Raw genomic sequence first — 19,297 nt, forward strand, 5'->3', positions numbered from 1 at the left:
CCAGATCAAGGCAAAAGTGTCTACAGTATGCAGTGGAAGGATATATTCATAATACTAATATATTCATAATACTAAAATATTCAGAAAAGTGGAATTCACAACTATTGAGGCTAAAACGTACAGGTCTCACTATAAGTTCTAAGTAAACAACGGCAACGGTCTCTCTCTCTCTCTCTCTCTCTCTGTCTCTGTCTCTGTCTCTCTCTGTCTCTGTCTGCGTGGAAATTGTAATGGCGCAATATAATTTCCATTTTTTAATTATGTACCTGTAAACTAATTGTGTGTGGGTTTTTTTTTTGTTTACTCTGAGGTAACACAAAGTGCCTGTTACAATTCTATGTTCACTTTTGTTTAAATCGATGAAACCTTAAAGAGCTCGCAGTATGAGACCTAGTGTAAACCTACTAGGGTGTTATCCAGCTAACATTAATAACAATATTCAAGATAAACCGTGTATTTTTACGAGTCACGTCAGAACGATGAACACAATCACAATTTGCACAATTTTATTGAGGCTGACAAGTTTTGTGGATCGATTTTTACAATGAATTTCAATGGAGCGAAGACGAGCTTGACGGACCTTCGCTGTTTGGGGCGTGGTTTGTGAAAGGTCAATTGGTTTTATTCTTTCACTTTCATATATTCACAATTATCCTCACTTTGAGGATAATAATTGAATATATGAAGTTTTTTTTGCATGTCAAATTGTTCTTAGGTTCCAAACAAAGTATTTTCAAGGAAAGTATGGAAATCTGGACTCTTCTTTAATATCATTTGGACCCTGCCAGACGCCAACTCTTGGCTTTTGTGTGGAACGTCGTGACAAAATCCAGTCCTTTAAACCAGAGAACTACTGGGTTATACATGCAAAGGTAGAGCAGCCGTAAACCTTAAACATCAATAAATGTATTGGCCTTATATTGAGAAGCATTTTCTTTTGTTAGGTGTTCAAAGGGAAAGACAACCCATTGACCCTTGATTGGAATCGAGTTAAAGTCTTCGACAAAGAGGTTGGACAAATGTTTGTCAACCTGGCCAACACATTCAAAGAAGCTCAGGTTAATACACGCACACACACACGTTTGTTTTTTGTATCATTTGATTGATATTTGCCATTTTTCTAAACCTAAAATTTAGAACATATTAGTACATTGAAAACCTTGTATCCCGTAACATTATCATGTTTCCTGCATTATTTAGCTTTATATTGCATTTTATGATCTCAATATATCTGTTAAGATTGAGCCAAGTTATGATATAACCTTGTTATATCAACATACCTCTTTGATACTGTCTAATCTGCACTCCCAATACAGGTGGAGTTAGTGACTAAGAAGGAGAAGAGTAAGCAGAGACCCCTGGCTTTAAATACTGTAGAGATGTTGAGAGTGGCAAGCTCTTCCCTAGGTATTCTACAATATTATTAGCATGGCATTATTTAGCTTGGAAACATAGTAGCTTGGTAAATAAATAAATAAATAATAATAATTTTCTAACAAAATATGTAAAAAAAAAAAAGTTATTAATGTATTATTACTCTTGTCCTTTCTGTTAGATGCATGTTCTTATTAGATGCATATTTTTTTTTGATGTCTTAGGTATGGGTCCTCAGTATACGATGCAGATTGCTGAACGATTGTACACACAGGGCTACATCAGCTATCCTCGGACAGAAACGACCCACTATCCAGAAAATTTTGATCTGAAAGGAACACTTAAGCAGCAGACCAACTCTTGTTTGTGGGGAGAGGAGGTAAGAGATCAAGTATGCCAAACCGGATTCATTGCTTGATGCATTCAGAAACCTACTGTATGTGGATAATTGACTTTTTAATTGTCTGATTACATCACGTGTGAAATTACACCATCATGTATGTCTGGGCAATAAATTAAATTAATTCGATGAAGTCATCATTTTAAAAATTGCTGATTTAAAAATTTTGAAATCTAGGCACTTACCCTGTATAAATACACTCTTTCTGGACTATTAAATGTTCTTGTTCTTAGCTCTTTGACCACCAAAAACGTTTAATTATGGTTAGTAAAATCACGATTTATGCCGCCATAATCGTTAAGTGACGTCAACTACTTTTTTTTTTTTTTTTTTTTTTTTTTTTAATATATCAGTAGTCAGTCCAAGTGCAGCACAGCCGAGTCAATAAGTTGTGAACTCAAAAACATCCACTAACTATGGCCAGCAGATACATCCACTAACTATGGCCAGCAGATGGCAGCATTGTATCTCTTTTCAATGGGCTGGCAGTGTATGGAATTACTCAACTCAACTCAAGTTTATTTTAACCTCGCAGCAGTAGCTGCTCGGGCCCTAACTAGAGCTGCAAATTACAATGAAACATGATGCAATCTGATGAAATAGAACGTTTTCAAGGTTGACGTGAATGATCAAAGCCTTTGTAACATTAAACCTAATTTGACGGAGCGTCACTAAACCAAAAATATTAGTATCAAAGTCACTGTTATGGAGAAAATTTATCTTTTTCTTTTCAATTTTGGCTCAATGTCACTCAACTTACCTATTTTCAAATGATGATTACTAAAGAGCAGAATAAGGTAGAAACACACTTTTTTTTTCTAATAAAAGAATGGAATGCGATCTTTCATGAGGTACCCATGTTGTATATGTGGCAAAAGAACACAATATTCTGTTTGCTTCGAAAAATGAGTTAGAATGCTCGAAATCCGCTGGCATTGGGGGTTGTTTTTTGATAATGTGTGGCAGTAAAAGAGTTAAGTTCAATTATATCCAAATAATATTGTGAGTTGTAATTTTGCACAAGTGACAGAATGCCGGATGGGTGGTTTGGAAGACACTGTTTACAATAGTTACTTTATTGTGAGATTTAAGCAAGTTACGCGCAAGCTATGAAAAGTGGAGCTAAGAATATTACGTTTACATTAAAATTGATATAAAATCTACAGAATATAAAAATACAGTTAGATAACATCTAAAAAGATAGAGTTTATAATACAACAGTTGAGATATAATAATTTTGAACATAATAATAAATCAGGTAAATTTCTGGCAAATCAACTTCAACGGAATCGGGAAAAATCTCTTATAACGGCTATTAAAGATATAAATGGTGAATGCACACAATCACGAGAAGAAATTAACCATATTTTTTACAACTATTATCGAAATCTATACTCAGAAATTAATAGACCTAACCCTGAACATATTGAGGTATTCCTAAATAGCTTAAATATACCTCAGTTATCTACTGAACATAAAGATATTTTAGATGCCCCGCTTACTATAGATGAGTTGTATCATGCTTTAGACAGTATGCCTAATGGCAGAGCACCTGGTCCAGACGGCTATCCGGCTATATTTTTTAAACATTTCTGGTTAATGTTTGCTCCATTATTTCTAAGAGTAGTAACTGAAATTAAAAGTAAGGGTGATATACGTCAAGATATGAATATAGCAGCAATTAAACTTTTATTAAAGCCAGAAAAAGACCCCACCCTCCCGTCAAGTTACCAACCGATATCACTAATTAATACCGATATTAAAATTATCGCTAGGGCCTTGGCATCTCGACTAGAGACAGTAATCTCGACAATTATTCATAGCGATCAAACAGGTTTTATTAAAGGTCGTCATTCTACTAATAATATTAGGAGGTTCTTTAACTTGATTAGTATGTCACAGCGGTATGATAAAAAGGCAGTTGTTATTTCGCTGGATGCAGAAAAAGCCTTCGATAAAGTTAACTGGTCCTTCCTCTTTGCTGTCTTAAATAAATTCGACTTTGGGGAGTCATTCATTCAATGAGTCTCAATATTATATGATTCTCCTAAAGCTACAGTTACTACTAATGGGATTACATCACAGAGTTTTACTCTACAAAGGGGTACAAGACAAGGGTGCCCAATGTCTCCATTATTATTTGCTATATTTATTGAGCCGCTTGCATTAGCTATACGTCAGGATAGACGGATCCAAGGAATCCACTCCGGGACAATAAAACATAAAATTAATCTATATGGCGATGATATATTACTCTATTTAGAAGAACCTGCTATCTCGTTAGGGGAAGCATTTAACTTAATAACTAAATTCTCTCACTTATCAGATTACTCTATTAACTGGACAAAATCAACATTATTACCTATTACAGAAAATTCATGGAACCCTACAAGTCAGGATCCACACTACTCCTTTCCTACAGGTAATTTAAAATACTTAGGTGTTAAAATTTCACCTAAGTTAACTGAATTAACTTCTTTAAATTTTTTACCATTATTGGATAGCATCCGAAGTGAGCTGGAGCGCTGGAATAATCTTCCGATCTCTTTAATAGGACGGATAGCTACTATAAAAATGAAAGTTTTACCAAAGATTAATTATTTATTTTCAATGATTCCATTTAAACCTATGTCTAACTGGTTCCAATCGCTAGACTCTGCTATCATAAAATTCTATTGGAATAAAAAAAAAAGCCAAAATTAGTCTATCTACTCTTCAGGAAAGTAAATCTAAAGGAGGTTTAGAGGCACCAAACTTTATGTACTATTATATAGCTAATCAACTACAATATCTTGTGCTATGGACAAAACCCAACAGAGATACTAACTGTTGGTTGGAATTGGAGCAGAAGGATTGTAATAATCTTAGACTGTTAGATTTACTCTTTATTACAAAATCAATAAAACGACATAATTGTTTTAAAAACCCAATGATAGCCGCCACCCTGACTGCCTGGTGGAAGGCATTAGAAATTACAAACTCCCAATTGGCGCCCTGTGGGCTCTCTCCCATTTGGCATAACCCCGACTTTCAACTTAATAATCAGTCGTTCCATTTAAGCTTATGGGAGCAGAAAGGAATTACACACCTTCATCATCTTTTCTCAGATAATATCGTATACAAATTTGGTCCAAAAATATGAAATAAAAAACGGAAATTTCTTACATTATCTGCAAGTTAAAAATATGGTTAAGAAACAAATCCCAACACTTCAGGATACGCTCCAACTGCCTGTCTTAGCTAAAGATATTATAAAGTTTTCTCCAACAACAATAAAGAAAATATCAAAAATATATGTTATTTTTATACACAAATAAAACGTATTTACCGACTTTAAAATGGGAAAAAGACTTGTCTATAGTTCCGGAACCAGACTTTTGGACCCAAATCTGTGAAAATGTATTTAAAATGACCAAACAGACAAATTTGCAACTTATCCAATATAAGATACTTCATAGAACATATATTACACAATATATGATGAAAAAAATGGGACTCTCTGACTCCGACATTTGTCTCCAGTGCTCACAAAACACTGCCGATACTTATCTTTATGGTCATGTACTCCAGTGCTGTATTTCTGGACTAAAATCTTGGAAAAGCTCGCTGATATATTAAACTGTAGGCTTCCTTTATCTCCAAGATTGTGTTTACTAGGTGACTTAACAATAACTGAGCTACCATGTAAACAATCTCAATCTATACTTATAGCCCTTACTATTGCTAAAAAAATAATCCTTGTCAATTGGAAAAATCTCTAAATATCGATGTTAATGTTTGGAAGGGGGGGTGGAGGTATGGGTGGGTGGGGGGTTGGGTGTTGGGAGTCGGGGTGTGTTCGAGGGGTTTGGGGGCCGGGGGTGGCGGGGCCTGGGTCGTGGCGGCTGGCGGGTTTGGGTGGGGTGCGGGGGGGGTCGTGGGGGGATGGGGGCTGGGGACCGGTGGGGCGCTGTGGGGACCCGCCGGGCCTCGTTCTGCGGCCTTGGGCTAGGGGGTGTGGGCCGGGGCTGGGGCGGGGGTGTTCCGGGCGTCCGGGTCGGCTCGCCGACCGGTGTCCGCTTGGGTGGCGTGGGGGTGGCCTTGGTGCTGCCGCGGCCTGGGGATTCCGGGGGGGGGGGGGCGGTGCTCGCTTTGCTGGACCGCGGTTGACGGCTTCTTTCTTTGGTGGTGGTCCTTATGCATGCCAGATCCATCGCACCAGCATCTACTGAAACTCAAACAGAATTTGCCTCTCCCTCCCACAGCCCCTTGAATCAGTGGGTGCTGGTGTCTGTGGATCTCACTTTGCTTTATCTATCTTTCCCTCCTTCCTCTCTTTAGTTTTTCCTCTGGTCACTTGAGATCTCAATTTATTGGAAGTTTGAGGTTTCTGGGGTTGGCATAAGACTGGTTTTGTAACCACGCAGGAGGGGTTTGGTTGGTGCTGGATTTCACTTTGATGGATTGGATGTACTGGCTTCTATGGATCTCACTCTGCCTCATCGATCCTTCCCTCCTTCCTCTCTTTAGTTTTTCTTCTGGTCTCTTGAGATCTCGCTAATTTGTTGGAATTTAGAGGCTTCTGGGGTTGGCGTAAGACTTTGATTTTGTAACCATGGGGAAGGCAGGTTTGGTCGGTGCTGGATTTCACTTTGATTTATCTTTCTTTTCTCTTTATTTTTTCTGACCTTTTCTCTGGTCTCCTGACAATTTGAACCTCACGACTCTGGCAAGATTCTGAAGTACCTGGTTAAGGCGAAGGGTAATGGGATATTTATAAGGTTTTAGGTGAATTAATGAGTATAAATGTATACGTATTTGCACGCACGCACGCACGCAAACGCACGCACACATACACACAAAAAAAATAAAAATAAAAAATTGATATAAAATCAGTGTACGATACTTTATTGTTGTCTGAACACCAGTGGCGTGCACAGACATTTTCGGGGGCAAGTGCTCTGGGGGGGAAAAAATAGCACTTTTTGCGCAAATGGAATAATAGTAAATAAATAGACCAATTAGTAACCAAACAGCCCAAGGGCCTGAGAATGAATAATACTGACAGTTGTCATTACAAGAAGGCAAAAGGGTATTTCTCACAGGCAATTGACAATTCCAAACATCCGGGCATTTCTGATATTTCCACAATGCAACTCAATTTAAATGCTTCGACCACTGAGGATGTATTGGACTGCTTTTGAATGTGATTAGTGACTAGCCAATGGCGGGCAGTGAGTTTTTGGAGTGGACATGCTAAAGTGTCATATGTGAGCGCCCTTGTGGGCACGAGCAGAAAAATTTTGGGGTATTTTAATTGTTAATGATCCAAAGTCCAATGCTTTTCAATGCATGGATCACAGAGAACTTCCTTTCACCGACAGTCTGACGCGACTGACGTATGTGGTGGTTATCACGTTATCTATTCTTGAATTAGCATATAGCGTTTTAAACTAGCTAATTAGGTGGCTATTCTGCTAATTTATGCTCACTTGTTTGTGCTGTATGAGACATATGCTACTTCACAACAAAATGATTATAGGTAAAGAATAGAGGGCAAACAACCAATAAAATTTCACTGGATTCATAAGTTATCTGACTGGTGGCGGAGCAGGGGAAAGAGATGCGTGCGTGCGTTTGTGTGTGTCCCACTCCGACCAACGGTAGATAGATAGAGAGAGAGAGAGAGAAAGACATAAAAATAAAACCCCACCGACCACGCACACACGATTAATCATGTAGCATTTGTAAGATTGTGTCAACACTGAACTGTCCTCAGTAAAGTGTTTATTTAAAAAAAAAAAAAAAAAACACAAAAAACCCGAACTTTTCTAAGGGCACTTTAGGCAGAGGGGCCAGGGTGGTATTTGTGTGTTCACAAATTCCGGAGAATACCATCTTGTACCGCTCCCAGATAACTGCTGTTCCCGAAGGTTCGGACCAATCACAGAGCGACATTGTGTTTGGGGGCGGGATATGCAACTGTGACGAAACCAGGAAGCCAGCGCTGACGCCGAGCTAACAAACAAACCTAACATGGAGGAATGGACGCTGCAATTAATTCTGTTCTCATCGTTTCCTTGTTGAATGTTGAACAGCGAGGGGTGCATCGTGCATTTCCAGCTGGTAAGATGTTCGTGCTTTTCCCCCCTTCGACATGAACGGAGATGACATTTTGAAATTTTCACCCGTGGCCGTGATTGGTTAAAACAAACGTGTAGAATGTCGCATCGTCCAATCGGCTCGAATTGTTGTATAGAATGTCCCGCCTTTTCCCGACGAAATAACCAATTATGGCCACGGGTGAAAATTTTGTGTTCGTTCTTGCCGAAGGGGGGAAAAGCAAGAACATCTTACCAGCTGGAAATGCACGAAGCGCCCCTCACTGTTCAACATTCAACAAGGCAACTGTGAGTAACTGCGAGAACAGAATTAATTGCAGCGTCCATTCGTCCATGTTGGGTTTGTTTGTTAGCTCTGGCGTCGGCGCTTGGCTTTCTGGTTTCGTCACAGTTGCATATCCCGCCCCCAAACACAATGTTGCTCTGTGATTGGTCTGAAACACCAGTGGTTCGGGAACGGCGGTTTTCAGTGGGAGCGTTACATGATGTATTCTCGGGAGTTTGTGAACTCACAAATACCGCGAAAATTCATCTTGCGAGTGCAAGGTTAGGCCCCCCAATATCTTATTGAAAGCTGACAGAGAAACGTGTGGCACAATGGAAGATGTAATTGATTTGGTATTTGATTATGAATGTCTTAATGTATAAAACTGAAAAAAAAATCTCTAAGAAAGAAAGGTATCTGTGTAGACTGAACCAGTATTGTGTAGATAAGCATACAGAGTCTCTTCATTTATGTTAAAAATTAAGACATTTAACTGTTTAACCCTCCTAATGTCCTTGGGGTCAATTTGACCCCATTCACCCAAAAGAATTAGGGCAGAATTTCTTTTGCTGGATAGTTTTTGAACGTGAGAAGGATATGTACGTCTCCATAGAGTATTGCAATACACAAGACAAGGGTATATTATACTATAATAAAGAATTTTAAGACGGTGCTGATTAGGGATGCACAACAATGCTCTTTTCAATCGATACCGATAAACTAATAATTTAGAAAGTGTCGATGTCGATAACTGATATGCAAGCCGATAATTGTTTGCAAAATTATCTTGAATACAAATAATACTTTAGAATACTACTAGAAGTCTAACATGTACAAGTACATTGAAATGTGTAAATCAGGGTGTCCAAACTACGGCCCGGGGGCCATTTGCGGCCCACCGTCCATTTTTCAGTGGCCCGTGACACATGCTAAAAATGGTATTTGACTCAGTTCAAATAAATTAACAAAAACAAAAATGTTTGGAGATGATCAAAGTAAGAAGGGAGGGTGTCGAAAAACAGGGGTGCCATTAAAGATTATTTTAGTTAACTAAAACCAATGACATAATTAAAATAAAAATTTCATTAACAAAATGAAATGAAAAGAAAATTGCTTTTTAAAAAAACAAAACTAACTGAAACTACATTTTATGTTTACTAAAACTAACTATAATTGTAGCAAACGTCATTTGTTTTAGTCTTTGGTAATTAATTTAATGTATGAGCCTTTGGGGATGATTTTAAATGTGATTTTTAGTAGATTTATTTTGATATAAACCGGAATAATGACGTTTGAAAGTGTGGTGTTTTTTAAATATTGTGCACAATTAATACACATTTAAAAAATATATAATAACGAAACAAAACTAATACTGAAACTAACAAACTAAACTAAAACTAAGCATTTATTAAAGAACTAAAACTAATAAAAAATAACAGAACTACCCTAATTAAAAAAAACTAATTAAAACTATTAACTATTAAAATCAAAACTCAAGGAAAAACTAACTAAAATAAAAAATTCCAAAACTATAATAACCCTGCTGCCATATTACAAATAAATCGGTTTATATACTGTAGCATTTTTCTAAATATGCAAAAGCACAAATAAATTATTTGTACAATTTTTAGGACTAAACACAATTTCTCTTCATACCATTATGTGGCCCTTGCGCACTTCTGTTTTCCTGTATGTGGCCCTCAAAAGAAAAAGTTTGGACACCCCTGCTGTAAAGCATCATGAAGCTGAATTTCATTGTTATCTCTGCTTCAAAGACAACCAGTAACTCTTTTTGAAGTTGCCAAAAATGCATCAAAATACTGCGAGGGCAACATTTTGGCGAGACACAGTTTAAAAAAAAAAAAAAAAAAAAAGCAAGCCTACACTGGCGATTGCCATGTCGCCATGATACATCTTCTGTGAACACGAGGCCACGTGCATTATGACGTCACAAATATGGATGGACAGATGCTGATTACGTATATGGATGAATGTATTAGATACAGGCTTATAGTAAATACCTACTTGAAAATAGAGTTTTCAAAATTGTGATCAAGTACTTTTTTTTTTTTTTCACATGACTGTACATGGCAAATGTACATTATAATTACCGTACAATTCTATGTGGCTCTATTTTTAATCACTAGGTGAAAAATCTTCTGTCAAATGGAATAAACCATCCCAAGAAAGGAGTTGATGTTGGCGATCATCCACCTATAACTCCCATGCGTGCTGCCTCAGAAGAAGAATTGGGTGAGTCTTATATCCAGCTCAAATTACATCACTTTTTTTGTCTTTCACAACAGTCAAGATGTCAGATTAACCAATAAATTCGCTCTGTGGCGTGGACCGGATGTGTGGCCACACTACACATCTAAAACCGACAAGACACCACCCGATCATCGCGTGTTGTTTTGCCAAGAGCACCGCGTCCACACTTTTGGTCAGGGAGGCAGCATAAAAAAAAAGAGGGAGGGCAGGGAGTGTTTGCGTGAGTGAAGACGTTATCAAAAAATAAAACAACCCCCGACAGTGCTAGTTATATCAAAATGGAAAAAAAATAAGAGAAAACAAACTCTGTGAAAAGATATATTTTGTGCACAACTTTGACTTTGACACCAATATATTTTTTGTTTAGTGACACTCTATGAATTAGATTTAATGTGACAACGGCTTTGATCATTCATGTCACCCGTCATGTTTTATTGTAATTTGCTACATAGGGAGCCCATTGAAAAGAGATACAATGCTGCCATCTGCTGGCCACAGTAAGTGAGTGTTTTTGATTTCACAAGGCCAATGACAAGCAGTGCTGCACAAGACGTTGCACTGCCCATTGAGAGAGGAAAAAACAAAAAAACGTAGTAAACGTCATTTAGCGTTTATGGCGGCATTCATTAGGATTTTAGCATATGTCGTTAAACGTTTTTGGCAGTCAAAGAGTTAAAAAAAAAAATAGATATAGGCTTTATCCGTCGCAAAGACGTGATCAATTCTCACTAAATGTAGGTTCACATCCCGATTTACGCCCAAATCATACTCTGAAAATATTAGAAAGACAGTCACAATATTTTTTTTTGTACTTTTGTACTATTCACGTCGCTGTTGCCTGTAATGATGGCAATGTTGGGAGGTGGATGCCCGTCCATAAAATAAAAATAGTGTGACTTTTGATATTTTTAGAGAATGATTCTGGGATGAGTGCAAAAGTGCACAAACTGTGGTGAAGAATGCTCACGGTTTTGGGACGGAGAAGTCGCAAAAAAAATGTATGTATTTCTATTCCTCAAACGCCATGCATGCTGGATGTTGGGTCACATTATAATGTTTTGCAGACTTGATCCGACGTCACAAGCACGCAGCGGGACGGAAAACGGAAAGCTGCACGCAAATAAACATCTTAAACGGCCGTCTTCTCACATTGATCACCTATCTTGAAAAAGCCTCATGCAACAAATCACATTAGTGATAACTAATGTGGACACGTAGTGCATGCATTACATCATCGCGCTGCGCAACAATATGCGTCTATATCGTAACTTCACCCGCCTGCCGCGCAATTGCCATTTAAAGGCTAAATAAAACTATATTGAAGCAAGACAAAAGGATAAAAATAAAATAAAAGATAGCTAGAAAAATACAGTCTTGGTGCATCTTTGCTGCGTATAGGTTTTGTCACTCATGCAAGTACAAGAAAAACTCAGTGCTCACCAGTTTCGTCACCGCTACCCGACGGGCCCGCTCGCAGACTCCACTATAGCTGCCCCCTCGAACGGTCTACCTGCTTGCAAGTTCCAACTTCACCACTGCTCGCCATGCTTGTTCGTTGGTCCCACCATCGCTGTCGTTCGCCTGCTTGCTGGTTACATCGTCAACGCTGGTAGGGCCTGCTTGCTGACTCCGTCATTGTTCTAAATCTGCACGTCGGTGTTTGTGAGGTAGCTAGCTACTAGCCGACGCTGACCGTGATAATGCCACCTAAGAGTAATCGCAGTTTGTATGATGAGGAAAAGGAAGAAATCAAGCAGTCTCTTAACTATATGTCAGGAGAAATTGCTAACATGTTAAAGCAACAAACACTACTACTTGGGTTGTTGGACGAAGCTCGTGAACTGAAGAGAATAGTATTAGAAAAGGACAAGAAAATTAACCTTTTAGAAAGGCGAGTGGATGAACTGGAGCAGTACACGAGGATGGATGAAGTTATTGTAAGTGGATTAAATACTAGTCACTGTTCATATGCAAGGGCAACTATGCTACAGAGAGTCGAGGAGGACACACCTGAGGAGATGCTTTCTTTGGAACATCAAGTACTCCAGTTTTTTAATTCCAAAGATATTAATATTGACAGTGTAGCAATTTCAGACTGTTATGTACTTCCAAGAAAGGATAGCAGAACAAATTCATCTGTTGTTATCCGGTTTATGAACAAAAAAAGTAAGATCGATCTTCTGAGACAGGCCAAAAAATTGAGAGGAACAAAAGTCTACATTAACAAACATTTAACCAAGAAGAATGCCGACATTGCTAGACAAGCTAGGATCCTTAGGAAACAGAACAAGATACAAGAAACTGTAGAGTTCTTATTAAATTAAAAGGAATACCGGAGGAGGCGAAAGTTTTAGTAATAAGAGATCTCACAGACTTGGATGTGTTTAAGTGACATAGATGGCACATTTGGTTAAACCTGGTGACCTCATACAAAAAAGAACTTTTTGGTTGATCTAGCACAGGACTTCAATGTGATTGTCATGATGGCAATATGGCTAAATGAAGATCACATTGAAAATGTACAAATTGAATAAATTCAGAGAACATGTAGTATATCTGATTAAGGAAACTGACAAATACCAAAATGGCAAAACCACACACAATAGGAACTAATTTTAACATTTGATTACAGTGAACATAAGACATTTGATCCAGAAAATAGCATTGACCCTGACAACTTCTTCTATCGTAACAATTACAATCTTGTTTGTGAGTACTATACGAATGAGCAATTCAATGTAAACATAGATATGGACTATCATGCATTTTCAATTATACATTTTAATAGTAGAAGTCTACACAAAAATGTTACAGAAATTAAAGAATGCTTGAGCAAAATAAAAAAAATTCAAGTAATAGCAATATCAGAGACATGGCTTGATAATGAGAAATTAAGTGACTTAGAAATGGATGGATATGAACTGTTTACAATGAAAATTGCAGTTCAATTTGAAAAATATAAAGATAAAACAAGAATTCTACAAAAAGCAAAACAGCTGAAGGGCACAAACATATACATAAATGAAGATTTCACTGATACTGTTAGAAAAAAAAAGGAAGGAACTGATACCAAAAATGAAAGAAGCATGTGAAAGAGGAGAGATTGCCTACCTAAGATATGATAAGCTTATAATTCACCCCCGCACAAGTACACCATGACCAACACAATTTATCAATAAACTGAGGGACCATGTAGTACATCTGATTAAGAAAGTTGACAAATATCTAAATGGCAAAACCACACTCAAATGAAACTAACTTCAAAACATTTGATTACACTGAACATAAGACCTATGATCTAGAAAATAACCTTGACCCAGATAACCTTTTTTATAGTAATAATTTTGATCTTGTTTGTAAGTACCATACTAGTGAGCAATTCAATTCTAACATAGATATGGACTGTCATGCATTTTCACTTATACATTTTAATAGTAGAAGTCTACATAAAAACTTTACTGACATTAAAGAATGCTTGTGTAAAATAAATAAATTTCAAGTAATAGCAATATCAGAGACATGGCTTGATAATGAGAAAATATGTGATATAGAAATGGAAGGATATGAACTGTTTACAATGAACAGAGAAAATAAAAGGGGAGGGGGTGTTGCAATATATGTTGATGAGGTATTAAAATGTAGAAAAATTGAACATCTGACAACCATCATAGATAACATAATGGAATGTGTAACTATTGAAGTATATGTAAAAAATGCATCAAATATAATTATAAGTTGTAAATATAGGACACCTGGATCATGTCTTGATACATTCAATGATAAATTAGTGGATATTCTGAGTTATACACGTGATAAAAAAATGTGAAGAATGTGTGGTGATTTTAACATTGATTTGTTAGATCCAAATGGACACCAGAAAACAACTGACTTTATAAATATAATGTATAGTAATAGTTTATTTCCTCTCATTACAAAACCTAGTAGAATAACAATTGATACAGCTACCCAAATAGATAATATATTTAGAAATAAAATTGACTTAAAAATAGAAAGTGGACTCCTTATTAATGATATAAGTGATCATCTCCCAGTCTTTGCACTTTTTTATGACTATTTTGATAAAAAAATGAAGCCGATAACGTACACATTTGAAAAAAAGAGTAAGAACACCGCGCTCCATGGCTGCCTTTACGTTGGATTTAGAGAAACAAAACTGGTCTGAGGTTTATTCAAATAATGATCCTAATACTGCATGTAGTGAATTTCAGTCAACAATTATCTCTTTATATAATAAACACTGTCCATTAATTAAAATTACAAGAAAGTATAAAGGTCCAAATAAGGCATGGATGACGAAGGGGATAGAGAATGCATGTAAAAAGAAAAATAATTTGTACAAAAGATTTATTAAATTGAGAACTACAGAAGCTGAAATAAAGTATAAGACCTATAAAAATAAACTATTAAACATTATACGAACAAGTAAGAAAGAATATTACCATGTATTATTAGAGCAGAATAAAAGTAATACACAAGAAATATGTAAAATACTAAATCATGCAATTAAAAATAGTTCAAAGAAACTAAATTATCCAGAATACTTTACAAAAGACAAAAATATTATTGATAAAATTTCAGACATAGCTAATAACTTTAATGAATATTTAGTTAAAGTGGGCAGTAAGTTGGCAAACGAAATCCCAGAGCCAAGAGACAAACATGAAATAGATAAGTACATTGTAAATAATTCATCCACTATGTTCCTTAATGCCGTTAATGACATAGAGGTGTTAAATGTTGTAAAAAGATTACAAAATAAAAAGTCCACTGACTTTTTTTAATATTGATATGACACTAGTAAAAAGTATTATAGAATATGTTGTGGGACCTTTTACATATATATGCAATTTGTCATTCAAAACTGGTATATTTCCATCAAAAATGAAAATAGCAAAAGTTATTTCTATTTACAAAGGTGGAGATAGGCACATATTCAATAACTACAGACCAATATCATTGTTGCCACAGTTCTCAAAAATTCTAGAAAAACTGTTTTTACACCGACTTGACAACTTTATTGAGAAATATAAGCTCTTCAGTGAAAATCAATATGGGTTTAGAGAAAAACGGACCAAATCAATTGCAGTCATGGAACTCGTAGAAGCAATATCTACTAACATAGATAATAACAAATTTACTGTTGGGATTTTTATGGATCTAAAGAAAGCATTCGACACGATAGACCATTCTATATTAATGAGTAAATTAGAGAAATATGGTATAAGAGGTTTAACATATAAATGGATGAAAAGTTATTTGGATATCAGGATGTGCAGTTTAACAATATAAATTCAAATCACTTAAAGATTACTCATGGAGTTCCCCAAGGGTCTGTTCTAGGCCCTAAATTTTTCATACTGTACATAAATGATATCTGTTGTGTCTCAAAAATATTCAAAAGTGTATTATTTGCTGATGACACAACTCTCTACTGTTCAGGAGAAAACCTGAAGCAGCTTCTGACTACTGTGGAGTACGAATTCAATGTAATAAAAAATTGGTTTGATATGAACAAATTATCATTAAATCTAACTAAAACAAAGTTTATTGTTTTTAGTACTAGACAAATCACTCATCAAGTCAAAATTCTGGTGAATAGAATATTGTGGTATTTAAGATAACTTATTTATAGGAGTTTTTCTGGCTACTCAAGGTCACTGTGCAAGGCACAAGGCATAAATAATAAAATAAGCAAAGTAATAAATGCCTGTGAAAAAGATCAGTTATAATGAACAAAAAACAGGTTAAACTAAGCAAAGATGAGACTTAGCGTAGCTTAACGTAGTAAGCTGTTCTCAATAATAATAATAATAAAATAATAATAATCCATTTTCTTGACCGCTTCTTCCTCACAAGGGTCGCGGGGGGAGCTGGCGCCCATCTCAGCTGGCTCTGGGCAGTAAGCGGGGGACACCCTGGACTGGTTGCCAGCCAATCGCAGGGCACACAGAGACGAACAACCATCCACACGCACAAGCACACCGAAGGACAATTCGGAGCGCCCAATTAACCTGCCATGCATGTCTTTGGAATGTGGGAGGAGACCGGAGTACCCGGAGAAGACCCACGTGGGCACGGGGAGAACATGCAAACTCCACCCAGGAAGGTTGGAGCCTGGACTCGAACCTGAGTCCTCTGGGAGGCGGACGTGCTAAGCACTCGGTCACCGTGCCATAATAATAATAATGATAATAATAATAATGTTTTAAGTCTACATCTGTAAAGAGTAGATCGTATTGCACAGATTAGTGGTAAGGGTTCCATCGGCGGTGGGCTCTGTCCCCCATGTTCAGTTTTCAACTGTTTCCAACTACTAATTGGTGCTGCTGTTTTTCTCAAAGGAAGTGATGGCTGGCGCCTTTATGAGTACGTCACAAGACATTTCATTGCCACAGTCAGTCAGGACTGCAAGTATCTGCAGACAACCATTGTTTTCAACATCGGCACTGAAACATTCACATGTAGTGGGAAAACCCTGATCTCACCAGGTAAATCATTCAATATTGACAATTGTTTTCACCAAAGGACAGCTTTACTGCAAAACTTGGCATTTTGGATTTCCTTGGTTTAAAAATCAAATACTTTTTTTTTTTTCCTTTAATTCCCAGGTTACACAGCTTTGATGCCATGGCAGGGCATCCCTCTTGAAGAAGCCCTACCTGTCTGTGAAAGTGGAGATGTTTTCACAGTAGATGAGATCAAGCTGGTGGAAAAGCAGACTAGTCCTCCAGACTACTTGACAGAGGCTGAACTCATCACTCTCATGGAGAAACACGGCATCGGTACTTCAAAGAACTGCCTGTGTGTTATAAATGTTGTGTTCATTCCTTTGTGTGATGTTGGCTCTACAAATAAACATCATCAGCTATGTAGACCTTTTTGAAGATGCTGATAAACAAAACTCGTAGCAGCAACGGCGTCATAGTAATGTAGTGGCAATAAGCCATATGTTATTACCCCTGGAATAGTATTTTTTTAATTGTATTATCATTAATATAACAAACAAAAATCACAAAACAAACTGATCACTTCCCAAACAAAACTAACAGGCAAAAAGGCAATTCAGCGGTTTATATAATGAATGAGCAGTACAGGTGTACTAAGAGTCACGCCAATAATATTCATTGCGAGTAAGTGTTACATATTTTGTCTGTCTCCTTGTGACATGTAGTTATCAAAATGATACCATCGCTCATGGATATATTTGACCAACGCAATCTTCCCAACATTTGTTCATGTTATAGTGTTCATCATAAGCATTTTCCAAGCATTCAGTTGTGGGCTGTCAGGTACCTTCCAGCATCTCAAATCCAAGGAGACACCGTCAAGGTGATTTAGGAAGAGTACAATTCAACCAATTTCCCACACAGTCTAAGATTATCCCATAAAGGATAGAATGTTTTAGAACATTCCCAACTACATGTATAAGTATCCTGCCCTCACTCGTGAACAAGACCCCAAGATACTTGAACTCCTCCACTTGGGGCAGGATCTTATCCCCGACCCGGAGAGGACACGCCACCCTTTTCCGACTGAGGACCATGGTCTCGGATTTGGAGGTGTTGATCTTCATCCCAACCGCTTCACACTCGGCTGCGAACCGCTCCAGTGAGAGTTAGAAATCACGGCTTGATGAAGCCAACAGCACCACATCATCTGCAAAAAGCAGAGATGCAATGCTGAGGCCACCAAACCGGAAACCCTCAACGCCTCGGCTGCGCCTAGATATTCTGTCCGTAAAAATTATGAACAGAATCGGTGACAAAGGGTCCCATTAATGTTCTTGTGTCACTGAGTTTTGTGGGATATATTGACTCAAAATGTAATTCTCCATTTCCAAGTTGTTACAGTTGAGTTCTTAGCCTGGCAAGCCAAACCCACTTTCTTGAAAGGATGCTGTTGACCGCTGATGCAATCAAATTTGCTTATTTGCTGAGACCCATTCTTCATGAGCAACGTTACTCTGAGCGGGCCGGCCTCCGCGGAGGGCATCGGGACTTCCGTGACTTTACCCGGAAATCGTGCTTGATTTCGGGCTATAGGTTGGTCTGAAGTTGCCCCCTGGAACGGAGGGTCAGACCGGCACGACCACATACCGTTGTAAAGCTCTCGTCCCACCGGTTCCAGGGATGTGTTGATTTTCCCAGTAGGACGTAGGGTTCCGGAGAAATAAGACCTCCAGTGGACCAAGACTTTACCCGGAAATCGAGCTTGATTTCGGGCTATAGGTAGGCGGCTGTGCAGCCCCCTTGGATCCGGGGAAGGGAAGGTTGAACTGGCACGAACCACATACAGTTTTAAAGCTCTCGTCCCTGCGGTGCCAGTGATGTGTTCATATTCGCGCCGACCCAGACACCCGGAACACCCCAGCCCCGGCCCACACCCCCGAGCCCAAGGCCGCAGAACGAGGCCCAGCGGGCCCCCACAGCACCCCACCGGTCCCCAGCCCCCATCCCCCCACGACCCCCCCGCACCCCACCCAAACCCGCCATCCACCACGACCCAGGCCCCACCACCCCCGACCCCCTAACCCCCGAACACACCCCGACCCCCAGCACCCAACCCCCCACCCACCCATACCTCCACCCCCCCCCAAACAAGCCGCCCCCCCCCGACGGCCGCCACCCCCCCCGCGAACCCGGCCCCCCGCGAGAACCCCCCACCCTCCCCCCGGAAACCGGCACCGGGCAGCAGCGCAGAGAGGGAAGATGTGCCCACCCCACCCCACCCCACCCCACCCCACCCCACCCCACCCCACCTCCAGCCGCGCGAGATTTGCACAGCGGCGGGAGGGGGGAAGCAGAGGAGGAAGCACCAGGGGAGAAGGCGGAACACCAGAACACCGAGCCCGGTGGGGAGAGGCCC

At 38.6% G+C, this 19,297-nt stretch overlaps 1 protein-coding gene and 1 long non-coding RNA gene across 2 annotated transcripts in view; one reads left to right on the forward strand and one right to left on the reverse strand.

Annotated features, from left to right (window-relative positions):
• The window catches only part of LOC144019753 (uncharacterized), a 32,466-nt gene extending 15,295 nt beyond the window's left edge, over positions 1-17,171 (reverse strand). Inside the window, exon 1 of the long non-coding RNA XR_013283764.1 lies at positions 17,092-17,171. This is a non-coding gene — a long non-coding RNA (uncharacterized LOC144019753). The remainder of the gene's footprint in view (positions 1-17,091) is intronic.
• Positions 1-19,297, forward strand: part of top3b (DNA topoisomerase III beta) — an 84,246-nt gene that overhangs the window by 26,195 nt on the left and 38,754 nt on the right. The window contains exons 7-13 of the mRNA XM_077523009.1: positions 716-872; positions 945-1,058; positions 1,317-1,407; positions 1,599-1,753; positions 10,288-10,393; positions 16,774-16,920; positions 17,041-17,214. Coding sequence (XP_077379135.1) covers positions 716-872; positions 945-1,058; positions 1,317-1,407; positions 1,599-1,753; positions 10,288-10,393; positions 16,774-16,920; positions 17,041-17,214 — 944 coding nt within the window. The remainder of the gene's footprint in view (positions 1-715; positions 873-944; positions 1,059-1,316; positions 1,408-1,598; positions 1,754-10,287; positions 10,394-16,773; positions 16,921-17,040; positions 17,215-19,297) is intronic.

This window comes from Festucalex cinctus, chromosome 5 (assembly GCF_051991245.1).
Source record: "Festucalex cinctus isolate MCC-2025b chromosome 5, RoL_Fcin_1.0, whole genome shotgun sequence".
NCBI lineage: Eukaryota > Metazoa > Chordata > Actinopteri > Syngnathiformes > Syngnathidae > Festucalex > Festucalex cinctus.